Below are 19,881 nucleotides of genomic sequence, written 5' to 3'. Positions count from 1 at the left end.
ATTTCAGTTCGATGGCAAATTTCTACGGCCTCGTGAAATTTTGTTGGACTAGAAAAAAAAAGGGCAAACAGGAACAATATGTAATAATATAATAATAAAATATAATAACATATAAAAGTAATGGGTGGAAGATCCATGATGCGAAAAAGAAAAATAGAATTTATAATGATGTTGTGTAATACATATGATTTGTAATTAAATTAAACACACATGTACACGCGTTTTGTTAACAATAACGATTTGATCGTGTATACGCGTTTACATTGTAAAGTGCAGCTGCGGTTCCATATGCAATTCCATTCGAGGATTCGACATTCGAACGAATTAATTATTGCCACGCAATCAATATGACGGTTTTGGATCGGTGAATCCAAATGCACCTGTTTTCAAAGACTGTTGAATAATCAAGATCGTTAAACATTGGTCGAACTTACCTCTGCATCGTGTCAGCGTTCAGTGGAATTATTAGTGCATAAGCCATTCCTACCTGATATATAAGCTATTCCCAGAGTGAATGAAAAATGCACAAGCTATATAAAAGTCGTCACAAAGTTCGTATATAAGTCGTAGAGAGAAGACATCGCTTGGTCTACCTTTTCAAAGTTCACTTCGAATTTAGCTCATCGTTCACGATGTGTCGGAAATGTCGAAAGATATACAAAATCAATTTTCGATAAAACTTTTATTAGTAAAAAAAATAGAAAACTATATGTATAAGGATATCGATACGAACGGGAAGCTCAAGTAGAGTAGGCGAATTCAACGGGGTATTTTGTTCGTTTATATCCTCTTGTACACGTTTCTCCTCAGTTTCTCCCACTGAAATTACGTTGATCTTAAACTTCCACGAGACCCAATCGAAAGTTCCATCGTAATTAAAAATTTTCACGTATTCGACGAAGAATTAATAACCGTTCTCCACTGGACAGCGAAATGTAATTAGTCGTCTACATGATTGTAATGTTACACCTTGCCGATGTGTTCGAATTCGCTCGAATGGTTTTTATCAATCCGTTGCCTGAAGCGAGTAACATACGGTTACTCGAGTACGATTCAAACTCTACATTCGAACAATTTATATTACGTCGAGTAATAGTAGTGTATTCTCGCGAGAGAATACACAATCCTTGCGGCGACAAGCGCAAAATATTTCCATGACGGTATATATAGCTACAGTAGATATTACCGTGTGTCATAACCACACAGACAATCGATCAATTTGCTCGGATTACGTGGAAATAGTGTTTCACTGCAATCGTTTCCTAGGCAGGAGATTGGACTGGGGCTCGTTCGTTGTCGTTTTACTCTACTTTGCCACTCGATATTCGCTGATATACTTCGTGTTGACGCGCGACGCCGCGTAATTTTTACGATTTGGCCCTGACCCGTGCCGTCTGATGCCAGGTGATCGACCATTTCCGGGGAAAATATCGCGCCCCGTGTGTTTGGCGAATGCACACCGACGACCGAAAATATAACTAGGGAAGATTTAGTAGAAGCATAAAGTTACACGAGAGATCTTAAGTTGGGACAACGGTAATTCTACTTCTTGTAATTTTAAAGGGTACTTTAATGCAATGGACCGTGCGTACATATATCAGTGAAGGGATTTGGTAAAGTATTATGGGAATGAAAAAGTACATTGTAAATGTCGCAACGGGTCGTTAGAGTAAATTGACTTTGGCGCTTCAATCCTTTTGCTACTGTACTCCGGGAACTAAAAGCGTTTTTTTGTACAAGGATAGTACACAGTAGGTACCTTTTATCAAAGTGGGTGGGTGTTTAAATGCTTTGTATAATTAGCTACAGCTCAACGCATATAAACGCGAACATACATCACGTCGTATTTTATCATGATTTTCGGTTCCCACTGTCTAATTTACATCGTCGTGACGATTCCAAACGTTAAGGTATTTTACCGTTTCGATAGGTAGCTTCTGAACGGTGTAGATTACCGTAGGAGTTAATTGAATAAGGATCATGTTAATAGAATTTCGAAACCAAGCGTGTACGATAACGTTGTACGGCTGCATAGGGAGAAGAAGCATCAGACTAGGGTCAACGACAGTCTGAAATAAAGCTCGTTCTCGAATTAACTCGCTGCGATTCTTTCTCCCCTCCTCTTTGACCGTCGATTATTCTCGAACTTGGTTCTACCGTTTCGAAGACACTTTGTGCTTTGTGAAATTGTTGTTAAATACCGATCGTTGTTTCGCAGATGGCTGTGATTAAATTAACGCCTAGCCAATCGATAGCCGTTTGCCGAAGGACTCGATTATAAATTCCTCTCATTTGTCTCTTTGATGTACTTCATCGTGTGCGCGTTAATGCATTCTGCATCGCCGTTAGATTTTTCTGAATAATAGCTGAAATAATATTGACTCTACTGAAATCGTTATTAATCCGGTAAAATGTATTACGAGCTTAAATAGTATAAAAATTGTAGAATTCATCGCCCTATTCTTGTAATATCTTTGTGATAATTACTTTTGTAACATTTTGCTTTCCTTTTACAGCCGTATTCGCTTTTCGTTCTATAAAAATGTTCTTTTCCATCGTAAAAATACGTGAGAATCGCCCAATAAGGTTGTTTAATAAAAAGAAGCTTTTATGGATTATAGGATTTAGGAATTAGATTTCTTTTAATGTTTTACGGATGAACGATTTTCGAAGAAGATAGCCGTGCACCAGCAGGAAAATCAATAAGACATGAATTTCGTATCCATTCCGGATAACTGGCTCGATGTAATATCACGGGAAAGAATTAAAATAGTTCGAATATTTAATACATTTTTATTACTGATATTCCTAATTTAATATTTTTAAAAATATTCAGTATCTCTTGGCAACTAGTACTGCAACAAATACATTAAAATATTAGGTTGGTCCCAAAAGTTTCTTTCGTTTTATAAGGAAATAATAGATGCACAACATTGTTTGTTTTATATTATTTTATTGAATTATGTATGATCCATTTTGTTCCAATAGAATATTATTAGAAATTCTCTATCTTACTTTATCACATCTATTTTATCTTAAATTATAGAATTAATAATAAATTGTGGATAATAGAATGTGGTTAATTGCTTAGTTGCCAATTAACTTATTATAACGTTACTTCGGTTAAGGCTTCGATTTGTCTGATACAAAGTTTCAGAAGCAAATAAGCCTAAACTGATTTCGCAACCCTTATGTACATACATACATGCACAGGTATATAAGTATATGCGATTCATGTATACGGTCGCTGTCACTATCACGCAGTATCAATTTTCCACTACGAACAGCCTAATACTTGTTTTGTTGCTTTTAAGTAAGCTGCGTTAAAGTATTCTTATTACCGTCTTAAATCTTCCATAGTTGTCGAGAAATAACTTCGTCATGGAATAACAGCGCTGCACATAAAATCTGTGATTCACTGGAAATTCAAACTGCAGAAGCATTCATTCAACTGGGAATTTACACATTACTTCAACTTGTAGGTATTGCAGTTTTTACTATAAGCTTCGTTCAATTCAATAACATTTTTACCAATAACATTTTTGAGCTTACATAGTGGCGTTTTTTGCTTTGCGTTTAAAGTAACCTTCATAATTTTCTACAAGATCTTTCCTATTATCGCTTCGTGTCACGAGTTTGACAAATCGCGCAACTTTTAACAAGCTCGCATTTTAAGTGGCCTGCCTCTATCAAAGTTCGTTTAACATGTTCGTAACATCTTAAACGAGGAAAAAATCAACTAAAATCTGGCAACTGAGAAATTTACAACTTCTTCAGGCATCAAGATATTGCTGTCGCTAAGCTATTACGGATCCTTTCTACGCGCTCGTCTTCAATTTCCTGCTGGTTCCGCGACGTTTCGCAAAACGTTTGTGGCTTTGAAAAGCTTCGCGACAAAGCGTACTGGTCGATCGCATCAAAAAACTGTCAGACTACGAGTTGAATTCCAACAAATTGCGGGACTGTTGGTTTTCGTAGCGATGATTTCTGCTAAAATATCTCTGCTAACTTGGAATTGTTGGCTGCATGCTTGAAAAGCATGTCGCCGCATTTCTGTTTAATTGTACGTCGCTTTCCGGCTTTGCGAATAATGGCATTTGATGTGGCCGCGCACCGTCTCCTCGTAGTCCTTGCACGCGTGTCCTGACAGCCAGGAAAAGAGGCAGAAAAAGAAAAAAATATATCTGCATACGTATCCATCGAGCATACAAAGGGAAATAATTCAACGACAGGCAGAATGTTCCTCGTTGAGTTTTAAAATCGTTCCCGTTACGCGAGCCAAAAGATTTGCGGCAATGCGATGTTGTATGCATCGCATTGCAAATGTTTGTATGCACCGAAGCTTTGGTCGCGTTTTGTCGTCCTGCTGCTCGTAAATGGACGCGTCGTTCCTCAAAGGAACGCTTTTCCGGCCATAAAAGGTGCGCCTATCTTTCCTATCTCTCCTTTCGTTCTTTGGCAACTTATCAAAGAACGCATGTTTTTGCGTGTACCACGAATCGCATCGCAATAGGTTTGGATACGAACGTTTGGATACGTGGCTCTAGTCGCGATTGTCGAAAGAACAACAAAGATTTGAAGTGGATACGAGGATATTGTTGCTCGCAGATGATAAAGACAGCTCTCCGTTTTATTGAAACGCTGCGTTCTATTCACTTTGAAGTGGTAAGAGTAAAAGAAGAGGAACGGAAAAATTGTTGTAGTCTTTTTAAGCAAACTCTTCTCTTCACATCGTTCGAGATCCGTGGTTGAAAATTTACAATTTTTACGAGTTTCCTGAACGATCGTTTATCTAAACTGTAAGCCTGTTTAACGTACCTCAACTTTAGTGATTAGTTGAGAGCCATTGACCTTCCGCGAAGCGTTTTGAAGTTTCGCCAGCGTTTCAACTAGCTTCATCAAAGTTCGAGCAAAGATAGTTCTCGGCCATTCGATGGACTCTAAAATCATGAGCGAAATAAGCCGCAACGTTGGCAGGATGCCAAGAACCTTTTTTTACGTTTACACATTGCGGAAACTTCAATTGCCACCCTATCATTAATTTATGCGATATTCCCATGGAATTAACGTAATTCCATATTCACGTTATCGAGTGTATCGAAAGAAAATATATTTCGTAGCTGATAGATTCGTTTTATAATCCACCATATTCTGTATGTATATGCAAGATAATCTAGCGAAATGAAATGTTCATAAATCTTTGAAAACTCGTACGCTGGCAGTAATATCAACACCATAAATTTTCTACGAGCATAATCGTACGCTCGCGATGAATGGACGTTATAGCTGGCAGCGTCTTTTTCCCAGCAATTATCATCTCTCTAATATCATTGCACGGTTTAACGTGGTTCCACGAAGGGAACGTGATTTTCACGGTTGAATTGAAATTTTATTCGAAAATGCAAACGAGAGTCGCGGTGTGTGCTTTCATCCTTTTTCCTAAAAAACAAACTGCTCGCCGTAATATTGCGAGAAGAAAGAAAACGACGACGTCGAGGCGGAAGGAAACTAGGTTCTCTAGACACGAAAGACACGGATATTCCGCCGAGTCGGCGCAAGCGTCGACCCTTTTCACTCTCGTTATCTGGTTTTCCTCGTAACCGAGTGTGTGCGCTCGGCCTCGAGTGCTTCGTTATGACACGCTGGTCCAGAATTTGTCTAGGCGAACGACACCATCTTCCTTTACGTCTGTGCGCACACGTGTCTCGACAATTGACCGTCGAGACTAAAACTAGAACCTTCGAGACTTTTTCCCTTCTCAACAGAGAATTTATTCATGTTAAAATGGTCACTGTGGGGCTAATTCAAAGCGAAGTTCAACGTCGAGATAAATGTTGGCCAAGTTTGTACCTGCTTCAGGGAGTTGTTGAAGGACTCTTGTTAGATAGTTCCGTGAGGAGGAAAATGCTTTTGCAATAAGTAGGTTTGTGTTTGCTAATAAATTCATGAAGGGGATGGACTTTTATCTAAAACATATACTCGTGAATCGAGTGAGTACCTTTTTTAGACAGTTATATGGAAACGATAGTTGTTTACCTGTAAACTTTTGTCAGAGAAATTAAATTACGTGTAGTTTACGATATTTATACAACTTATATTTATTAGTATTTTGATGTATCTTTAGATTATCGACGGTATCTAATGAAATAAATTATACTTTGGGAATTTTTATAGAAAAGATTATTGAACAACAATAGCGATAGACAATACCTTTACTGTTTATATTATACAGCCAATTCGTTTGTGTATTTATAGTTGACATTCTTAGAATATTTACACTGTTACACTCAATTATTGATTTGGCAACCAAGAAACCTTTATTGTATCGGAAACTACTTTTGTATATAAGCACATACTGCATTCTTATCTGTTCCTTACAACGTTTATTTAACCTACTTTCACGATACTTAATTTTTCTATTCTTTTTTGAAGCGTTTATCGACAAAAAACCTTTTTATTGCGATAACATAAACCTGATTGAAACGCCACAGTACAGCATATTATACGTTAATTATAACAAATAAAATGGTTCTAAAATTAGAGCACTGGGGATCGTAACTTCCTTTCTGTTTTCGTTTTTAGTGATGCACAACATTTTCTTTCCTTATATTTAATTAGAATATTTCTATCAATTATCCTATGCCTTGTCAGTGCATATGAAAATTATATCGACGAAATAAAATAAATAAAGTAACATAATTGTAAGATAAGGAAACTAAGGTAAAATAAATAATTGTGAAACAAAACAAAATAATTAACAAGCTAAATTACACACAGAAAATTCTTACATAGTTTAAGTTTATCACTAACAACCACGATGCTTCGTAATATTATCCGAGTTACATTGTAAATCATTGGGTTTCGTTAGATTTGTACAACTCTTAAATAAATTACGCGACGTAATTTCTCGGAATCTATCAGCAACATCGTCACGTTCTTGTACTTTTCCCAACCGTGTGATGTGGAATTCGACGAACGCGGTGAATAATTTAAAAAACAAACATCTGATACTCTTAGGTCTCGTGGACGATCCTTCCGTTCCGATCTCCCTCATTTGTGCTGTCGCGATTTACACGGTAGTCGTTTGAGTCTAATTTAAGGTATCGATAACAACGCGAACTTAGTACTTACATGTCGATGGGAGGCGTTGCTATGAGGTGAATATCAGAATATAAATTAGCATGTGCAGTGGAGTAATGATATGTTCTCATCTCGTTAATTTACCTATGAGACTCTCGTTTATAGAACCGGAATTCTGATTATCGAGAAGGGAATAAATATTGCTTCGGATACTTGTTTCCCTATTTGTTATGCTACAGGCAATCGAGATTTCAGTTTATTACTTCGAGCATCGTTAACATGTCGTAACGGTAAACATTATATTATAGAAATGCAATCAAAATGATAATTTTGGAGTGTACCAGGTTTATCGCTACTGCGGATGTAAAACGTGAATAAATAACACAGTTATTTCTGCTCACGAGTCAGTTCAGGTAATATGAAGAGATAACGTAAAATGTCAGGACACACTTAAAATAGAATTATCGTGCAAGATGTCAGGCGTGATTTAAAATCGGGTTAAAGTAGAATATTATATTCTCTGCGGCGAATAAAGGCTCGCTGATTACCTAATGTTTTTGATTGTGCTTTTTCGTAGAACTGTGAGACGTACGAAAGTAGCATCTGAGATGTAGTTGATGTTAAACTTATCTATTTCTATAATTTCTTTTTATAAGTACCTTCTTGCAGAATCTACGAGATGTAAAAGCAAAAATGGGAATTGAAATAATAATAATCTTTTTCCAATAAGAAATTTTCTATCGAATACGCCGACTTTTACGCGTTTCTTCGCGAAATCTATATCAAACAATAATCACATCATCGACGTCGTTCAGGCAGTTCGTTTATAGAATATGTCCATGAAGTTAGTTTACAAGGATTCTGTCAAACCTTACGACAACGAGCATCGTTGCTGCATTGCGTATAAACTTGCGCATATACAATTCTACAAGACAGTACCGGTATATCTACCAGAGACGATGTAACGAGTTGTCCGATACTAGCTCCTTAAACCAAAGAACGTGCGACAAAGAGCTATTTATCGGTTCAAGCGAATCGGCTTCTTCTTCCCCGGAAACAGCGATTCCTTCGAAAACAAGTAGCACGATGGTACAAACAGGAAGGGAGAAAAATAAAATCAGCCGTTCTGGCTTTTAACTCATCGACCGATGAGAAAGGAACGGGGGAGAGGGACATGGGGAGAGAGAGAGAGAGAGAAAAGGAGAGAGAGTAACGTGGAAACGACCGGAGAAGCCGGCACAAGGTAAATCGATACGGGCCATGCAGCAGCCAAGGCTGACGGCCCTACGCTTCGTTCCGTCGTCTCTACTTTCTCTCCCGCTCGTTTCCTTGCGCCCCTATCATCCATTCTCCCTTTCCTACACTCTTATCCGCACCCCCTTGCGCACAGATTATGGTGCTCCCTGTTAGCGATGGGAATGGAGCACCACTCGTTGTACAAAGTTTGCCATCGTGGCAGTGCCCCTTTTCTCCATCGGCGCGTGGGCCTTGAAACTCCGTACGTTGAATGTTCTAGCCTCTCTTAAACGCGACCGATGCGATGTCACGACAGCTTCGTGAATTACGAACAAAGATTTCCAACGCCGTTCGTTTTCTACCAATTTTCCGTTTGCTGGACTTTCTTGGCATTTAGTTTCACGTACAAAGCTTCGGAACGCGAAAGAGGATTACGGGATTCGCGGTCGAAGACCACCGGATTGTGGAATCCAAAATGGAAAAGCGTGGAACGGTGGTAGTTATGGCCGAAGACCGCTGAAACGTACAATTCAAAACCAAAAACCGCTAAGTTTGGACGCTTGGTATCGGAAATGGCTGTGTTCAGCTACTCGACAGTATCGAGTTATGAACTTCGACGCCACGAGTATCCATGATAATGCGTTCCAACGTTCGAGGACATCGACGAATCAATCGATGCTGCTATCCAATGTATAATTCGATTTAGGATCTCGTTGTATCGCTCGGGAGCTCGCTGCACTATTGGCTTCGGAGTTTCAATCGTTGCGTGCTAACGTTTGCTATCGTTTGTTCTACTTTTCGACCTAGTTTCCTGCAGAAATCGAATACTAATAGCGAAAACGATCAGCCGTGGGTGGGATGGATAGTTCGACACTGAGAACCATTAGATTGTGTAACTCGACGCCGCGAACCTTCGAAGTATCTGCAATAATGAGCGTGTTTGTAATTTTCGTTTAAAGTTTCTCGCAATTCGTCCTAGATCGTTCGGAGCTCGGTAAGACAAATACCATATACCTCGAAGCGATGTAGATGCGTATATCCACAACGATTTGCGGACTAGAGAATTCGTTTTCACCAGTGAAAATAGAGCAGAAGTCGTAAATTCCTACACTTTAAAACTTTGCCGAAATCGAATCGTTTGGAATGATCAACGTATGTCTTGTTTGTTACTGGTAGTATAAGTAATAAAATAAAGTTCTACTTACAGAAAGTTTGTTGTAATACAAAAAGTTTGTGTAAGATTATGGAGAGACAAGTATCAGATAGCCAGTTCCGGAACCGTAACGTATAGTCATAGTTGTGTTCGTTTTAAAACGGCGTAAAAACTTGTCAGATTAATGGTTCCGAGACCAGGTGTTTTCCGGATGATTCTGTTGTTTTTTCCTAGTTCCATTGTTTTGACGCAATACTGTACACGGCTTCGTAAATAAAACAACGTCCTAAACGAACTTCCATCCGAGTGGGAGTCGAGCTTTAATGTTCAACCGTGCTCGCTAAGGCAGGTCGAAAATCGTTAAGCTGATGTGCAAGTGGCATTTCCGGTTGATCTAACCGTTTGAAAGAACCGGACTGCGCCCATTGTGACAGGCGGCGACAGACAGTTCAATCTACTTTACGTCATTCACCGTTGATGCTTTCTCCTCGGTCAAAGTTCAAGCGTCGAATTTCCATCGAGCGGCAAGGTAGGTCCTTAAAATTCGATCGCGTCGGAGACATGTGGGCGATGGATTTTTCAAAAATTTCAGCAATCGAACGCGAGTCGAGGACAAAATTCGTTCAAAGATATTGCACTATATTTTCCCTGAAATTTGACCTATTTCATTGAGGATAATGATATGTATGATGGATTATAATTGCGAGAAAATTAAGCGAGAATGATAGAAGCTGGCGAAGGGTTTAAACCGCTTTACGGCAGAAATACGCGTAAAAATTGATAACACGCTTATGTATAATGTAAGTTGTAACTTGAGCGCCGTACAAACATTTCGCTATCTTAATGTATGCACGGTAAAATGCGTGGATCTTAGAATGTCCCTCGTGCGTCGATATACAGGGTGTCTAATATATAGTTGGTAGCATAACTCGGAAAGGTATGATTCCATGACAAAATAAGATTAAAAGAATACGCTTAAATTTCGACGTTTAAACCTTCGGTTTTCGAGAAAAATGAATCAAAGAATTTATTAAAATAATACCACTGTGTTTCATTGTGCTCCTGCTAACAAAATTCTATCCTACATTGTGTATTTATTAAATTTGGTAATTGATGGTATAACTGCAAAACAAATGTTCAGTTTTTAAGTAATTTAATTAATTCATTTACATATCGTTGTGCCCATACATGCTTGTTCACTACATTTGTTAATTGATTGCACAGGGAAACAAGAATATTCGCTTTTTATTCACTTTTTAAGTAATCTAATTAATTAATATACAGACATTGTTAGGACGTGTAACGTATGGTAAAATTTGTCAAACGAAGACTACCCACTCGTTAAAATTAGCTCCAAGATAATTGGAAATACAAGAATTAACCTGTTAAATTTAAACTCTGCAATTACAATAAATGTAACAAAACTTTCGAGCTTGCAACAAATTTTCTGCCATATTTTTAATTTCCCTCTGTTGCGTAGTACTAATTGTGCCATCAGTTGCAGACCACCCTTAGACTCGTGTACACGAAAAAAAGACACGTATACACGTACATGCTGCACGGATATGTAGAAAAGTTGTGCGAGTCTCTTGGTGCCAACGCTACTTATCCACGCAGAAGTACGGGCGTAACCCCTCTAAATTTCCCCTAACCGCAGCTAGAATCGTATACGTTCATCTTTCTTTCTCTTCCTCTTCCGCTTTCTAACAGTCTTTCTCACGTGTTCCTTCGACCTGCTTGTTACCGCGATCCCTTATCTTTCGCACAATAGCCCTTGCTCTTTTTGACTGCGCGTGGCCTTGAGCAATGAACTCGGAAACCCGCAGATCGATTCGAGGGAACGAAAAAATACCAACTGGGATCTTGAGTTAAGGGAAGAAACTTTGCTTCACCACCACCAGAGTGCTAATTGACCAAGATCTACGAGATTCTTCTTATTTAACAGAAACTCGAGTGACGATTTAATCGAGTGACAACTTACTGCCGCTAATTGGGAGACTCTGAATACGAGAAGTTCGTGTTCGAAGGAAAGTTTTATGTTTGTACGTTCGAAGAGAAGACTGGTTATATATAAAAGGAATGTTCCCTCGTTGATTTTTAAACACCACGATATTTTGCAACAAGACTCTTTTAATGATTCGACGGTATCGATTAAAAAAGATTTAGAGCATGAAACGAAACGTGAGAATATTACTTCTCTTTTAATTATTTGTTTTAACGTAGTAGTAGTATCCCAAAGCTTTAGGATAAAATAAAAATTTAAGCATCTCATTTCAGAGAATCTCGATTTATTCCCATTCAAAACGTGTAATTCGAACGTATTTAATGAAGCTTTGCTCGCGCCAAAACTAATTGTTACAGATTGTGCGCGTCATCTACAAGCTATTAGCAGTTTAATAATAGGTCGATCTCGAGTAACAATCCGCGCCGTGACACGTTCATTTTCCACTTTGGTTGCGGAGAGATCGCATTCTCAAGTGGCTAGCAAACGGTGAAGTACTACGATCGGTCATATCCCTTGAGACCTGTATAGAACACGATGCACACGTTTCATTATTAAAGCACGGTTGTATAACTCCATTCAGTCGGCCAGCACGTTTTACCTTGTTTCTTGCTGCCGCGCCGCTTTGAAGAGATTTCGTGAAATGAACGGTTCCTTTCGCCAGAGGCTTCATTTTTTATGCAAAGTGCTTCAAAGAAAGAGGCAGCGGTTCTTTCAGCGTATTAAAACAGTTCCAATCTATAGTTATACTTAACAAGCAATTTTCATCGAGTTAAGTCATTTTTATTTTGTATACTTCCTTTCTTTTCTTCGTAGACTTGTGATTTCTTTTCTTCAATTTTCTAAAGACGTAATATGAAAATGGAATTAATACATGCTAATAAGTTTTTGACGTATTTTTATACATAGCTCACTTTAGTATCGTAAAGTCGTAACTTTTCTAATTCCATCAGTCGTTAAACTCGAAACAGGCCCAAATCCGAAGAAGTGGAATTACGATCTTGGCAACATAAGATCCGAATTTAATCTCTAAGATCTAGAAACTTAAGTCTGCAACAAGGGGAGATTCCGGGTTGATTCCACTCAGGTCCTATGACCCCACGGACATGGAAGCCGACATTTCTCTACTTTACGGATATGTGAGTCGAGGCCTTACAATCTTGGGGTGGTTCGAAGCGCATTCCACGGCGGCAAGGAATTCCGATGGCGGAACTCAGATCCCACGACTCCGATGGTGGGATTCGATCCTCAGAATTTTACTTACTCACATATGTATGGGTTTCTGCCAACACAATTTTCACTACGATTGATTAGGTTGAAATAGAATTCGATCTTATTTTACGTAGATACAATTATTGACTTATTACTCAAAGTTTTCAGTGCACATTAACATTAAGATATCTCTTTGCAAATATGCAAATACAGAAGTTCTCCGATATGTCATCACTTCTTTCGCCATCTTCTCGCAAATATACGGCCGTCTAATACGGTCGGAATTTTCGATTCACGATTTTGTATTCTGCGTCCTATTGTTCGTTGGTAATAATTCAGCAGGTTTTGTCTACGCGTCGCAGTATCGGTTATCGAGATTGCACAATGCCGTCCATACGCGGGAAATATTTATGAAGGCATCTTGGATCGATGGTCGAAGCCGATGAAAAATAAAATCGGCTCGTCGAACAGTTCGCCCTCCGTTCGCTAATCATTCGTGAAGGGGAAAGAAACAGGAAGAGGGTGAACGGCTCGAAGAAACGATGAAAAGTTCGTCCCATTTCGAACAGTAATCCTGGCGTGTCGTTATAGAGGACAATTGCCATTTCGAGGATCGATGAGGGACAACGGAAATATATTCCGAGCAACGAAAGAAATATAATTCCGATTAATTGGCTTGGGATCGATACGAGCAACTGTTTTAGACGAAGTTATTGATCGACAACGGTATCTTAAGATATTCGCGAAAGAAATTTCAATGAGCTAGAATTATAATTTTTAATTTTACAAATCTGATTGAAAATTTTTAATATGGGATAGATACATTCTGGATAAGACTTTGAATAGGATTTCGCGTGTTGTAAGATTATTTAAAAGAGTCATTCGTATATCTACGATAGATGATTATCAACGCAAGTTATTTCTACAGAGCGTGATATTTTTCGTGCTACTCGGTATCAGCTATGATCGAATCAACTTTCTTCGTGTTAAAGACGTCTTACGCAATGCTCGTGGACTTTGAAAAGAATTTAATGGAATAATTTATAAATCACAATTTTTTTATTTTTTTATTCTCCCAGGTATCGAGCAATATACTACCAATAGGTTGAAGCAATATCGACGAATCAACTGTACGCGCGTTTTATTCTTTGTTGAAATAATTACGCAATTACGTTATTACGCGAAAAAGCGTGAAGAAATAATTCCCGATAATTGTTCGTATTGGGATTGAATAGAAGTTATTTGCGGAACGATGGTGATTTAACGGCGCGACGTTGTGCGAACTTTGAGATCGACACCGACATTAATGTGGCTTCCGTGAGCGCGTTTTACTGTGGAACTGCGGATCTGCAGGTCTGAGGAAACTTACCCCTTTTGTAAGGGCGAGTTTACGCGAGAAAAGCTTCCCGAAGTTCCGTCAAGTACCAGACACAAGACACAATTACTCCGTGAAGTACGCCTCCGTCTCCCGTCGGAAGAAAAACTTGAAATATTCCAGCTGATATCGATTTAAGCCGGGATTAGGGAACTTTCACAGCAGCGGGATAACATCGATGTTACTGGAAAAATTATTAAAGCCACCAGAGCATGCTCGGTTGATATTTGTTCCCATATTTCCTACTTTAAAAATATTTATTTCGTCGAAGAAAAATGTTACGTAACGATTCAAATAAATACATATTTGTGTCGTGATTTATAATTTATTTTTATCGTATATTATTTGTAACTTCAGAAAATAATAATACGATGTTAAGCTTCTCAAATGTGAACACAGAATAAAAGTAGAAACTATGCTGATATTACTACGAGTGAAATAAATGTTTTGTGTTTACGATTTTGAAATAAAAGGCACACGAAGGATAATATTCGATCTATTTTTCTTCTTATTGCAAATTTTACTGAAGTGTGCAGGCTGTTCGTGTAAGCACGCCATAAATATTGCGCCGCGAGCCGGCAATGAAATATGGTACAGGCGAAATGAGTTTAGAGAGGGTTAGTAAATGTCAGATGAATTTTAGGACGTCTAAAACCTCGAAAACCATTTACGGATAGGTTTATATCTTTCGATATATACTCTCTATGTTGCTCGTTAAACGTAAAACGTTAAACTTGCCCTTCCGCGTAACTATATCAAACATAGGAAGCTTAATAAAAAATGTACGAAAGGAAACTAATAATTTCTCGGTACCTTTATTAAAATTCTTATCGTTTCTGTTACAGGATGATAGTACTGAGCATCCTACTCGGAGTCCTCGATTGGAATCGCAATATTTTCTGTGTCTTTCTACTGTGGGAATACTTCGTGGGATACTTAGTGATTTTCGTGTTGTCCATGATAGTAGAATTTTCCATCTGCTTTCTGGCTACAAGGGGAAGCATCCTGGACACTGCAGCCAGAGCGCCAATGCAATATATTCTCTATGTTCGACTTCGTAAGTAATTCAAAATTAACTCGCAACAGTTACACGAAACGTAGAAATGAAATGCAATAGAAGTGGAACGAAATACTATTTTAAATCGTACTTTAATGTATTTTAAGCCGATATGGGTCATAATTGATGGAAAAAGGGAAGATTGTATACATAAGCAGTAAAAATACATTGCAGAAGTTTCCTTGGCTTCTGCGCGCTACAGCTTTTATTAGAATTCTTTATAAACAAAGAATCGTGTCTTGTCGATTTTAGTGCTACCGGTTGTCTTCACCACGATTAGACGGGATATTTATGGTATCGAAACCCTAACGCAAACCAGTGCAAAAGAGAAATTGAAGTTGAAAATAGGTACACGTATGGTCGCGTGTGATTAATTTACTCGTAAACGAACGTATCCATCGCTTAATGAAAGAACCAAAGCCTTTTAAGGAATGAAAATTTAATGCAAGTGTTGGTAACTTCTACGTTGGTATTCTGTGTACCATGTACCTGAAATCATTCGCGTTTTTGTATTAGGAAATGATCATACTTGAAATTGAAAAATACGAGAACAAATATTTGCTGGTAGTAGCCGTAAAACGATACGTACTATATTACAGACGTCAAGCGTCGGTATTGATAAAAGATCTTTTTGCCAAAAAGATATTATCAATTTCGAAAAGCGCGAAAAGGTATGAAATAACATCTATTTCACTCGTATTGTATTTAGGCATATATTCATCCATAGTTAAATTACCCACCTACTTACTATACTAGACATATTGTGCGATCTTCAAAAATGGCAAAATGCCGTTAAATGTTTCTAATATAGCAATGCTTGAGCGCCATACTAAAAAACTTCACCTCGTTCATATTTATATCATTCTGATTTCAACAAATTTATGTTTGATTGCATTAACACAAGGTCACCAAGAACATGTTTTAATAGTGGGCAAATTGAAAAACGCAGCTCAAATTACGCTCAATGTATTAATAGCATTTAGGTTAATGGAACTATATATATACAGCAAACTTGTCTCTAACTTAAGATACAATCGTTACAATTATTAATCGTATGCAATTAGAAACGCAAATAAACTGTATATTAGTAGTATTTTTAATTTTCGATATATTTAGTACGCTGTTCAATAAGAAAATGGGTAATCCGACAGTTGTTGTTCATTTGTCTAAATAAAATGCAAATAAGAAATTATTTCACACTTTTTAGCGCTTTTCAAAGTCGGTAATATCACAAAATCTTTTATTTCATATTTTTCAGTAAAGCGATCAATATCTCAGGACCAACGTGAAACGACTCTCATTGTCGTTAATAAGGCGCTAATTTATTTCCATCTATTTATTATTTATTTCAGTTCTGAATTTTTATTAATGGATAAAAAGTTGCATAGAAATAAACCAGCTGTATTCCGCTAGCGATATTATACTTTGAACAATGATAGGGAAGGATATTTTTATAACTTAATAGTGTGTCACGTATTATTTCGCTATGAAAGTAGATTTATGCGCGAAAACAAATCAGCAGAACGATGTTTCGTGCAACGGGAACACGAGTTGAAGTTTATATTGCGAAATGCATTTGAAAGCGCTCGACCAGGCTTCTGTTTCGGAATCATCTCGATATCGCAGAATTTGCAGAACAACGGGAGCACTGAACATACGTAAATGAAATCGATGAACAACGAATTGTTTGCAACAACGATAGTTAACAACCAACAAATCGGAGAAATTTTGTAAACAGTACCGATCGGTGGTCTATCTCTGGAAAACGCGAAAGATTTCTTCCCGATAGCACAATTCAATGCTGAATAACCGATGAACGTACATAAAAATTGGATTTTGCAAAAAAGATAGCTTACAAAAAGCAAAAATGCAAAAAGAATCATGCCGATTGGTCAAGTCGTTTCGGACAAATCTGCGAACATTCATAAAAAAAAAATACATGTCGAATTGAGATACCTTCCTTTTGTTTCAAAGAATTTTCCATAAAAATTGAAAACCATCGAATTCAAATACCAAAATTGTCATACCGTTTTTATATATTATTTAAATACCATTAAGTTATATATAATATTTGATGCGGAATATCATCAAATGATGGTATGCGAAACTGAATAAAACCATTGAATTTAAAAACGAAAACCGCTGCAACGTGCAATTTGAAACGGAGCATGTATATCACTGAAAATGTGCAAATCGATAGGTATCGAAAATTCCTGATTAATTTAATGCGATTGGGAAATTACTCCTTAGAGAGGTTGAAAATATTTCGAAGTCATTCTGCGTATCACGTTAATCAGGCTGTTGTAGATGAGAGATTAGAATGGTTAACGAAGCTTTTGCCTGACGTCGGTAATCATAGGAATTAGATGGTAACCAATCTGGAGATACGTTCCATGGGTTTCGTTAAAGGAAGATTCATCGGTGGCAATGCGAAGCCACTTCTCTCTTGTCGACCCTCCTAATTTTCGCAAAGCAAGGGCAGAATATTAATAAGAATCAAATTTTAACCGTAGATTCCTGATCGTAATAAATGATCGTTCGTGAGAGCAGTGGTGTTTAGATCGTCAACTCTGGGGCTTCTTTCGAAATTAGAGCAATTAAGTTGCTCCTACGATTTACTTCGCTTTCGTCATTTAATATTAGCGATTTATATAGATTTAATAATGAATAATGATACCAAATTCCTAATTAAATTTAACGAAAAGTGCATAGTTTTGTTAAAATAAAAAGTATCGTACAGAATATCCATCTTCTCTGTACAAACGAAAGATTGATTTATTCTTTCCAGTCATTGTACTGTCTTTTCTTCGAGAGTCTGTTTTAACAAGTATTTCTTCCACTCTCACCTTTCTGTCTGTAGACTTTTGCTGCACAAAGATGAGCGTGAAATGTTCTGTCTTCTTGACCATTAAAAGGAATAGGAAGCCGAGACGTTCTTTTCTTGTACTTTCTCCTTTTGGAGCGTCGCTGTTCAAGTGGCATTCTAATCGTTCATTATGCTAATTTACGATTCTATTTTTTGATAGAAATTCCAGTATTATTCCAGTTTATTTCATCTTATAATTCACTGTGTACCTTGCCAGCATTCGTGTAATTCGCTGAATTTTTTCACAATATGCAAAATTTCCATCGGTTTGGAATACATTTGCAAGCTTGGGAAGTTCGATGAGTTTGGAAATTTACGTACTTAGAAGTTTCAGGGTTCGATTAGTTTATCTGCAGAGGCGAATCCGATGGAAGATTCACAATATACCGATTTCTTCTTGAGAAACTCATTAAATTTCACACACGTTTACGGAGCAAACTTTCCGGGGCTTTGCACACGTTCTTAATTCAGGAAAATCATGTTCCATGTTTTTCTTCCGAAGTCTGCTGTATATCATTGTTAAACAAACTAAACTCCGATAAACGTAGGAAATTCGGGCAGATTCTTTACCGGGAAACAGAAAATTGCTGCGCTCTTTTTTAGTCTCAAAATTTATATTTCTGCTTTCTGAGCGAGGAAGAATTTTGGAAATATCAAGGCGAAGAAATACATAAACGTTTTATCTGAAAAACAGCGCGGCAGTCACATCCATATACTCGATTCGTCTCGTTATCCTCGGTACATTAAATATAATACAAAATTCATCGAATAAAATTAATCGAAACATATTCGCGCATTTCTGTATTATATTTCCAAAGGAATATATAGCGTTTGAATATCTGTTAAATGGTTTCAAAATCTAAAGCTAAGGAAAATAAGAACTGAAATGTTCGATGCTGTTGGTTATTCCTTGCGCTTCATTAAATTAATGAATTAATTATATCGAATTACTTAGGTATTAAATCGTCAGCAGATCGATTACATGGAAAGAATTGCACGTAGTTTTTGAACGTACGAAGAAACATGGGACGCATGGATGTATGTACCAGTGTCCATGTATTAAAGGTTTTGGAAACGATCCAACTCGAGTCTGCTGTTTCTCCAGCAGATCTGGTGCATCTTTAGGAAGAATTCGATGGAAATTCCGATCACATACAGCTGATTGGTCGGATGCGTATAGAGTGCCAGACCACCGCCATTGCAGCTTGTACTTCTCGTCTGTTTTGTTCCATTTACTTGATCTGATTTCGATAGAAGGCCGTGAAAATTAAGATAAAAATTCCGTTTCGTATCAGTCGCAAACGTATATGTAAAATGTAATAAATAATGTAAATAAAAATATGAATGTAGAAATTTCAATGTAAAAATGGAAATATAAAATGTAAAATTCATATGTAAGATGAATATGTATAATGCATTTGTATTATGGTGAGACAAACTTCGGGTAAAGATTGAATTTTACATATAAGCTGAAATAAAAAAAAAAAAAAAAAAAAAAAAGAAAAATAGAAATCTGTAAAAAGTTGACGTACAAAGTTCATCGTATTCGTATATCTTTTAGCTTACTATTAAAAAGACTCGATTATTTCGTATCATGATTCAGAAATCGAAGTCCAACGAATGAAAAAACAATTTAAACGTTCCGAGCAATCTTTTCTTGTGCAATGACGTTTTTATTTGATTCGGCAAACTGTTTAGTCACTCTCCGAGAACTCGAATAAATAATTGTCAGAAATATAAATAATTCTTTGTTTCCTTCTCTTTAATTTTATCCGCCGTGTCAAGTCGTACTAGTGCAATCGTATCTGGTTAGTATAACGAATACAATTAAAATAAAACTGATTCTGACTCATCTAGGAAAATCGTGTTGGCAACTAATTAGGACGGACGTGTTTGCTAT

General features: G+C 37.3%; 1 protein-coding gene and 1 long non-coding RNA gene across 9 annotated transcripts in view; one reads left to right on the top strand and one right to left on the bottom strand.

The window, feature by feature from the left end:
• The window catches only part of LOC132915117 (diacylglycerol lipase-alpha), a 52,912-nt gene that overhangs the window by 18,019 nt on the left and 15,012 nt on the right, over window positions 1–19,881 (top strand). For all 8 annotated transcript variants that reach the window (XR_009659872.1, XM_060975130.1, XM_060975080.1 and 5 more), the window contains one exon: window positions 14,904–15,115. Coding sequence is in view for 7 of the 8 variants with exons in the window: in XM_060975130.1 (XP_060831113.1) it covers window positions 14,904–15,115 (212 nt within the window). In the remaining variant the exon portion in view is untranslated. The remainder of the gene's footprint in view (window positions 1–14,903; window positions 15,116–19,881) is intronic.
• On the bottom strand, window positions 11,744–12,749 carry LOC132914704 (uncharacterized). Its single transcript, XR_009659655.1, has 3 exons — window positions 12,386–12,749; window positions 12,073–12,313; window positions 11,744–11,994 (listed from the first exon to the last, which is right to left on the bottom strand). It is a non-coding gene; the product is annotated as an uncharacterized LOC132914704 (long non-coding RNA).

The sequence above is a fragment of the Bombus pascuorum genome, chromosome 1, assembly GCF_905332965.1.
Source record: "Bombus pascuorum chromosome 1, iyBomPasc1.1, whole genome shotgun sequence".
In the NCBI taxonomy this organism is placed as follows: Eukaryota; Metazoa; Arthropoda; class Insecta; order Hymenoptera; family Apidae; genus Bombus; species Bombus pascuorum.
This window is presented reverse-complemented; position numbering and strand designations above follow the sequence as displayed.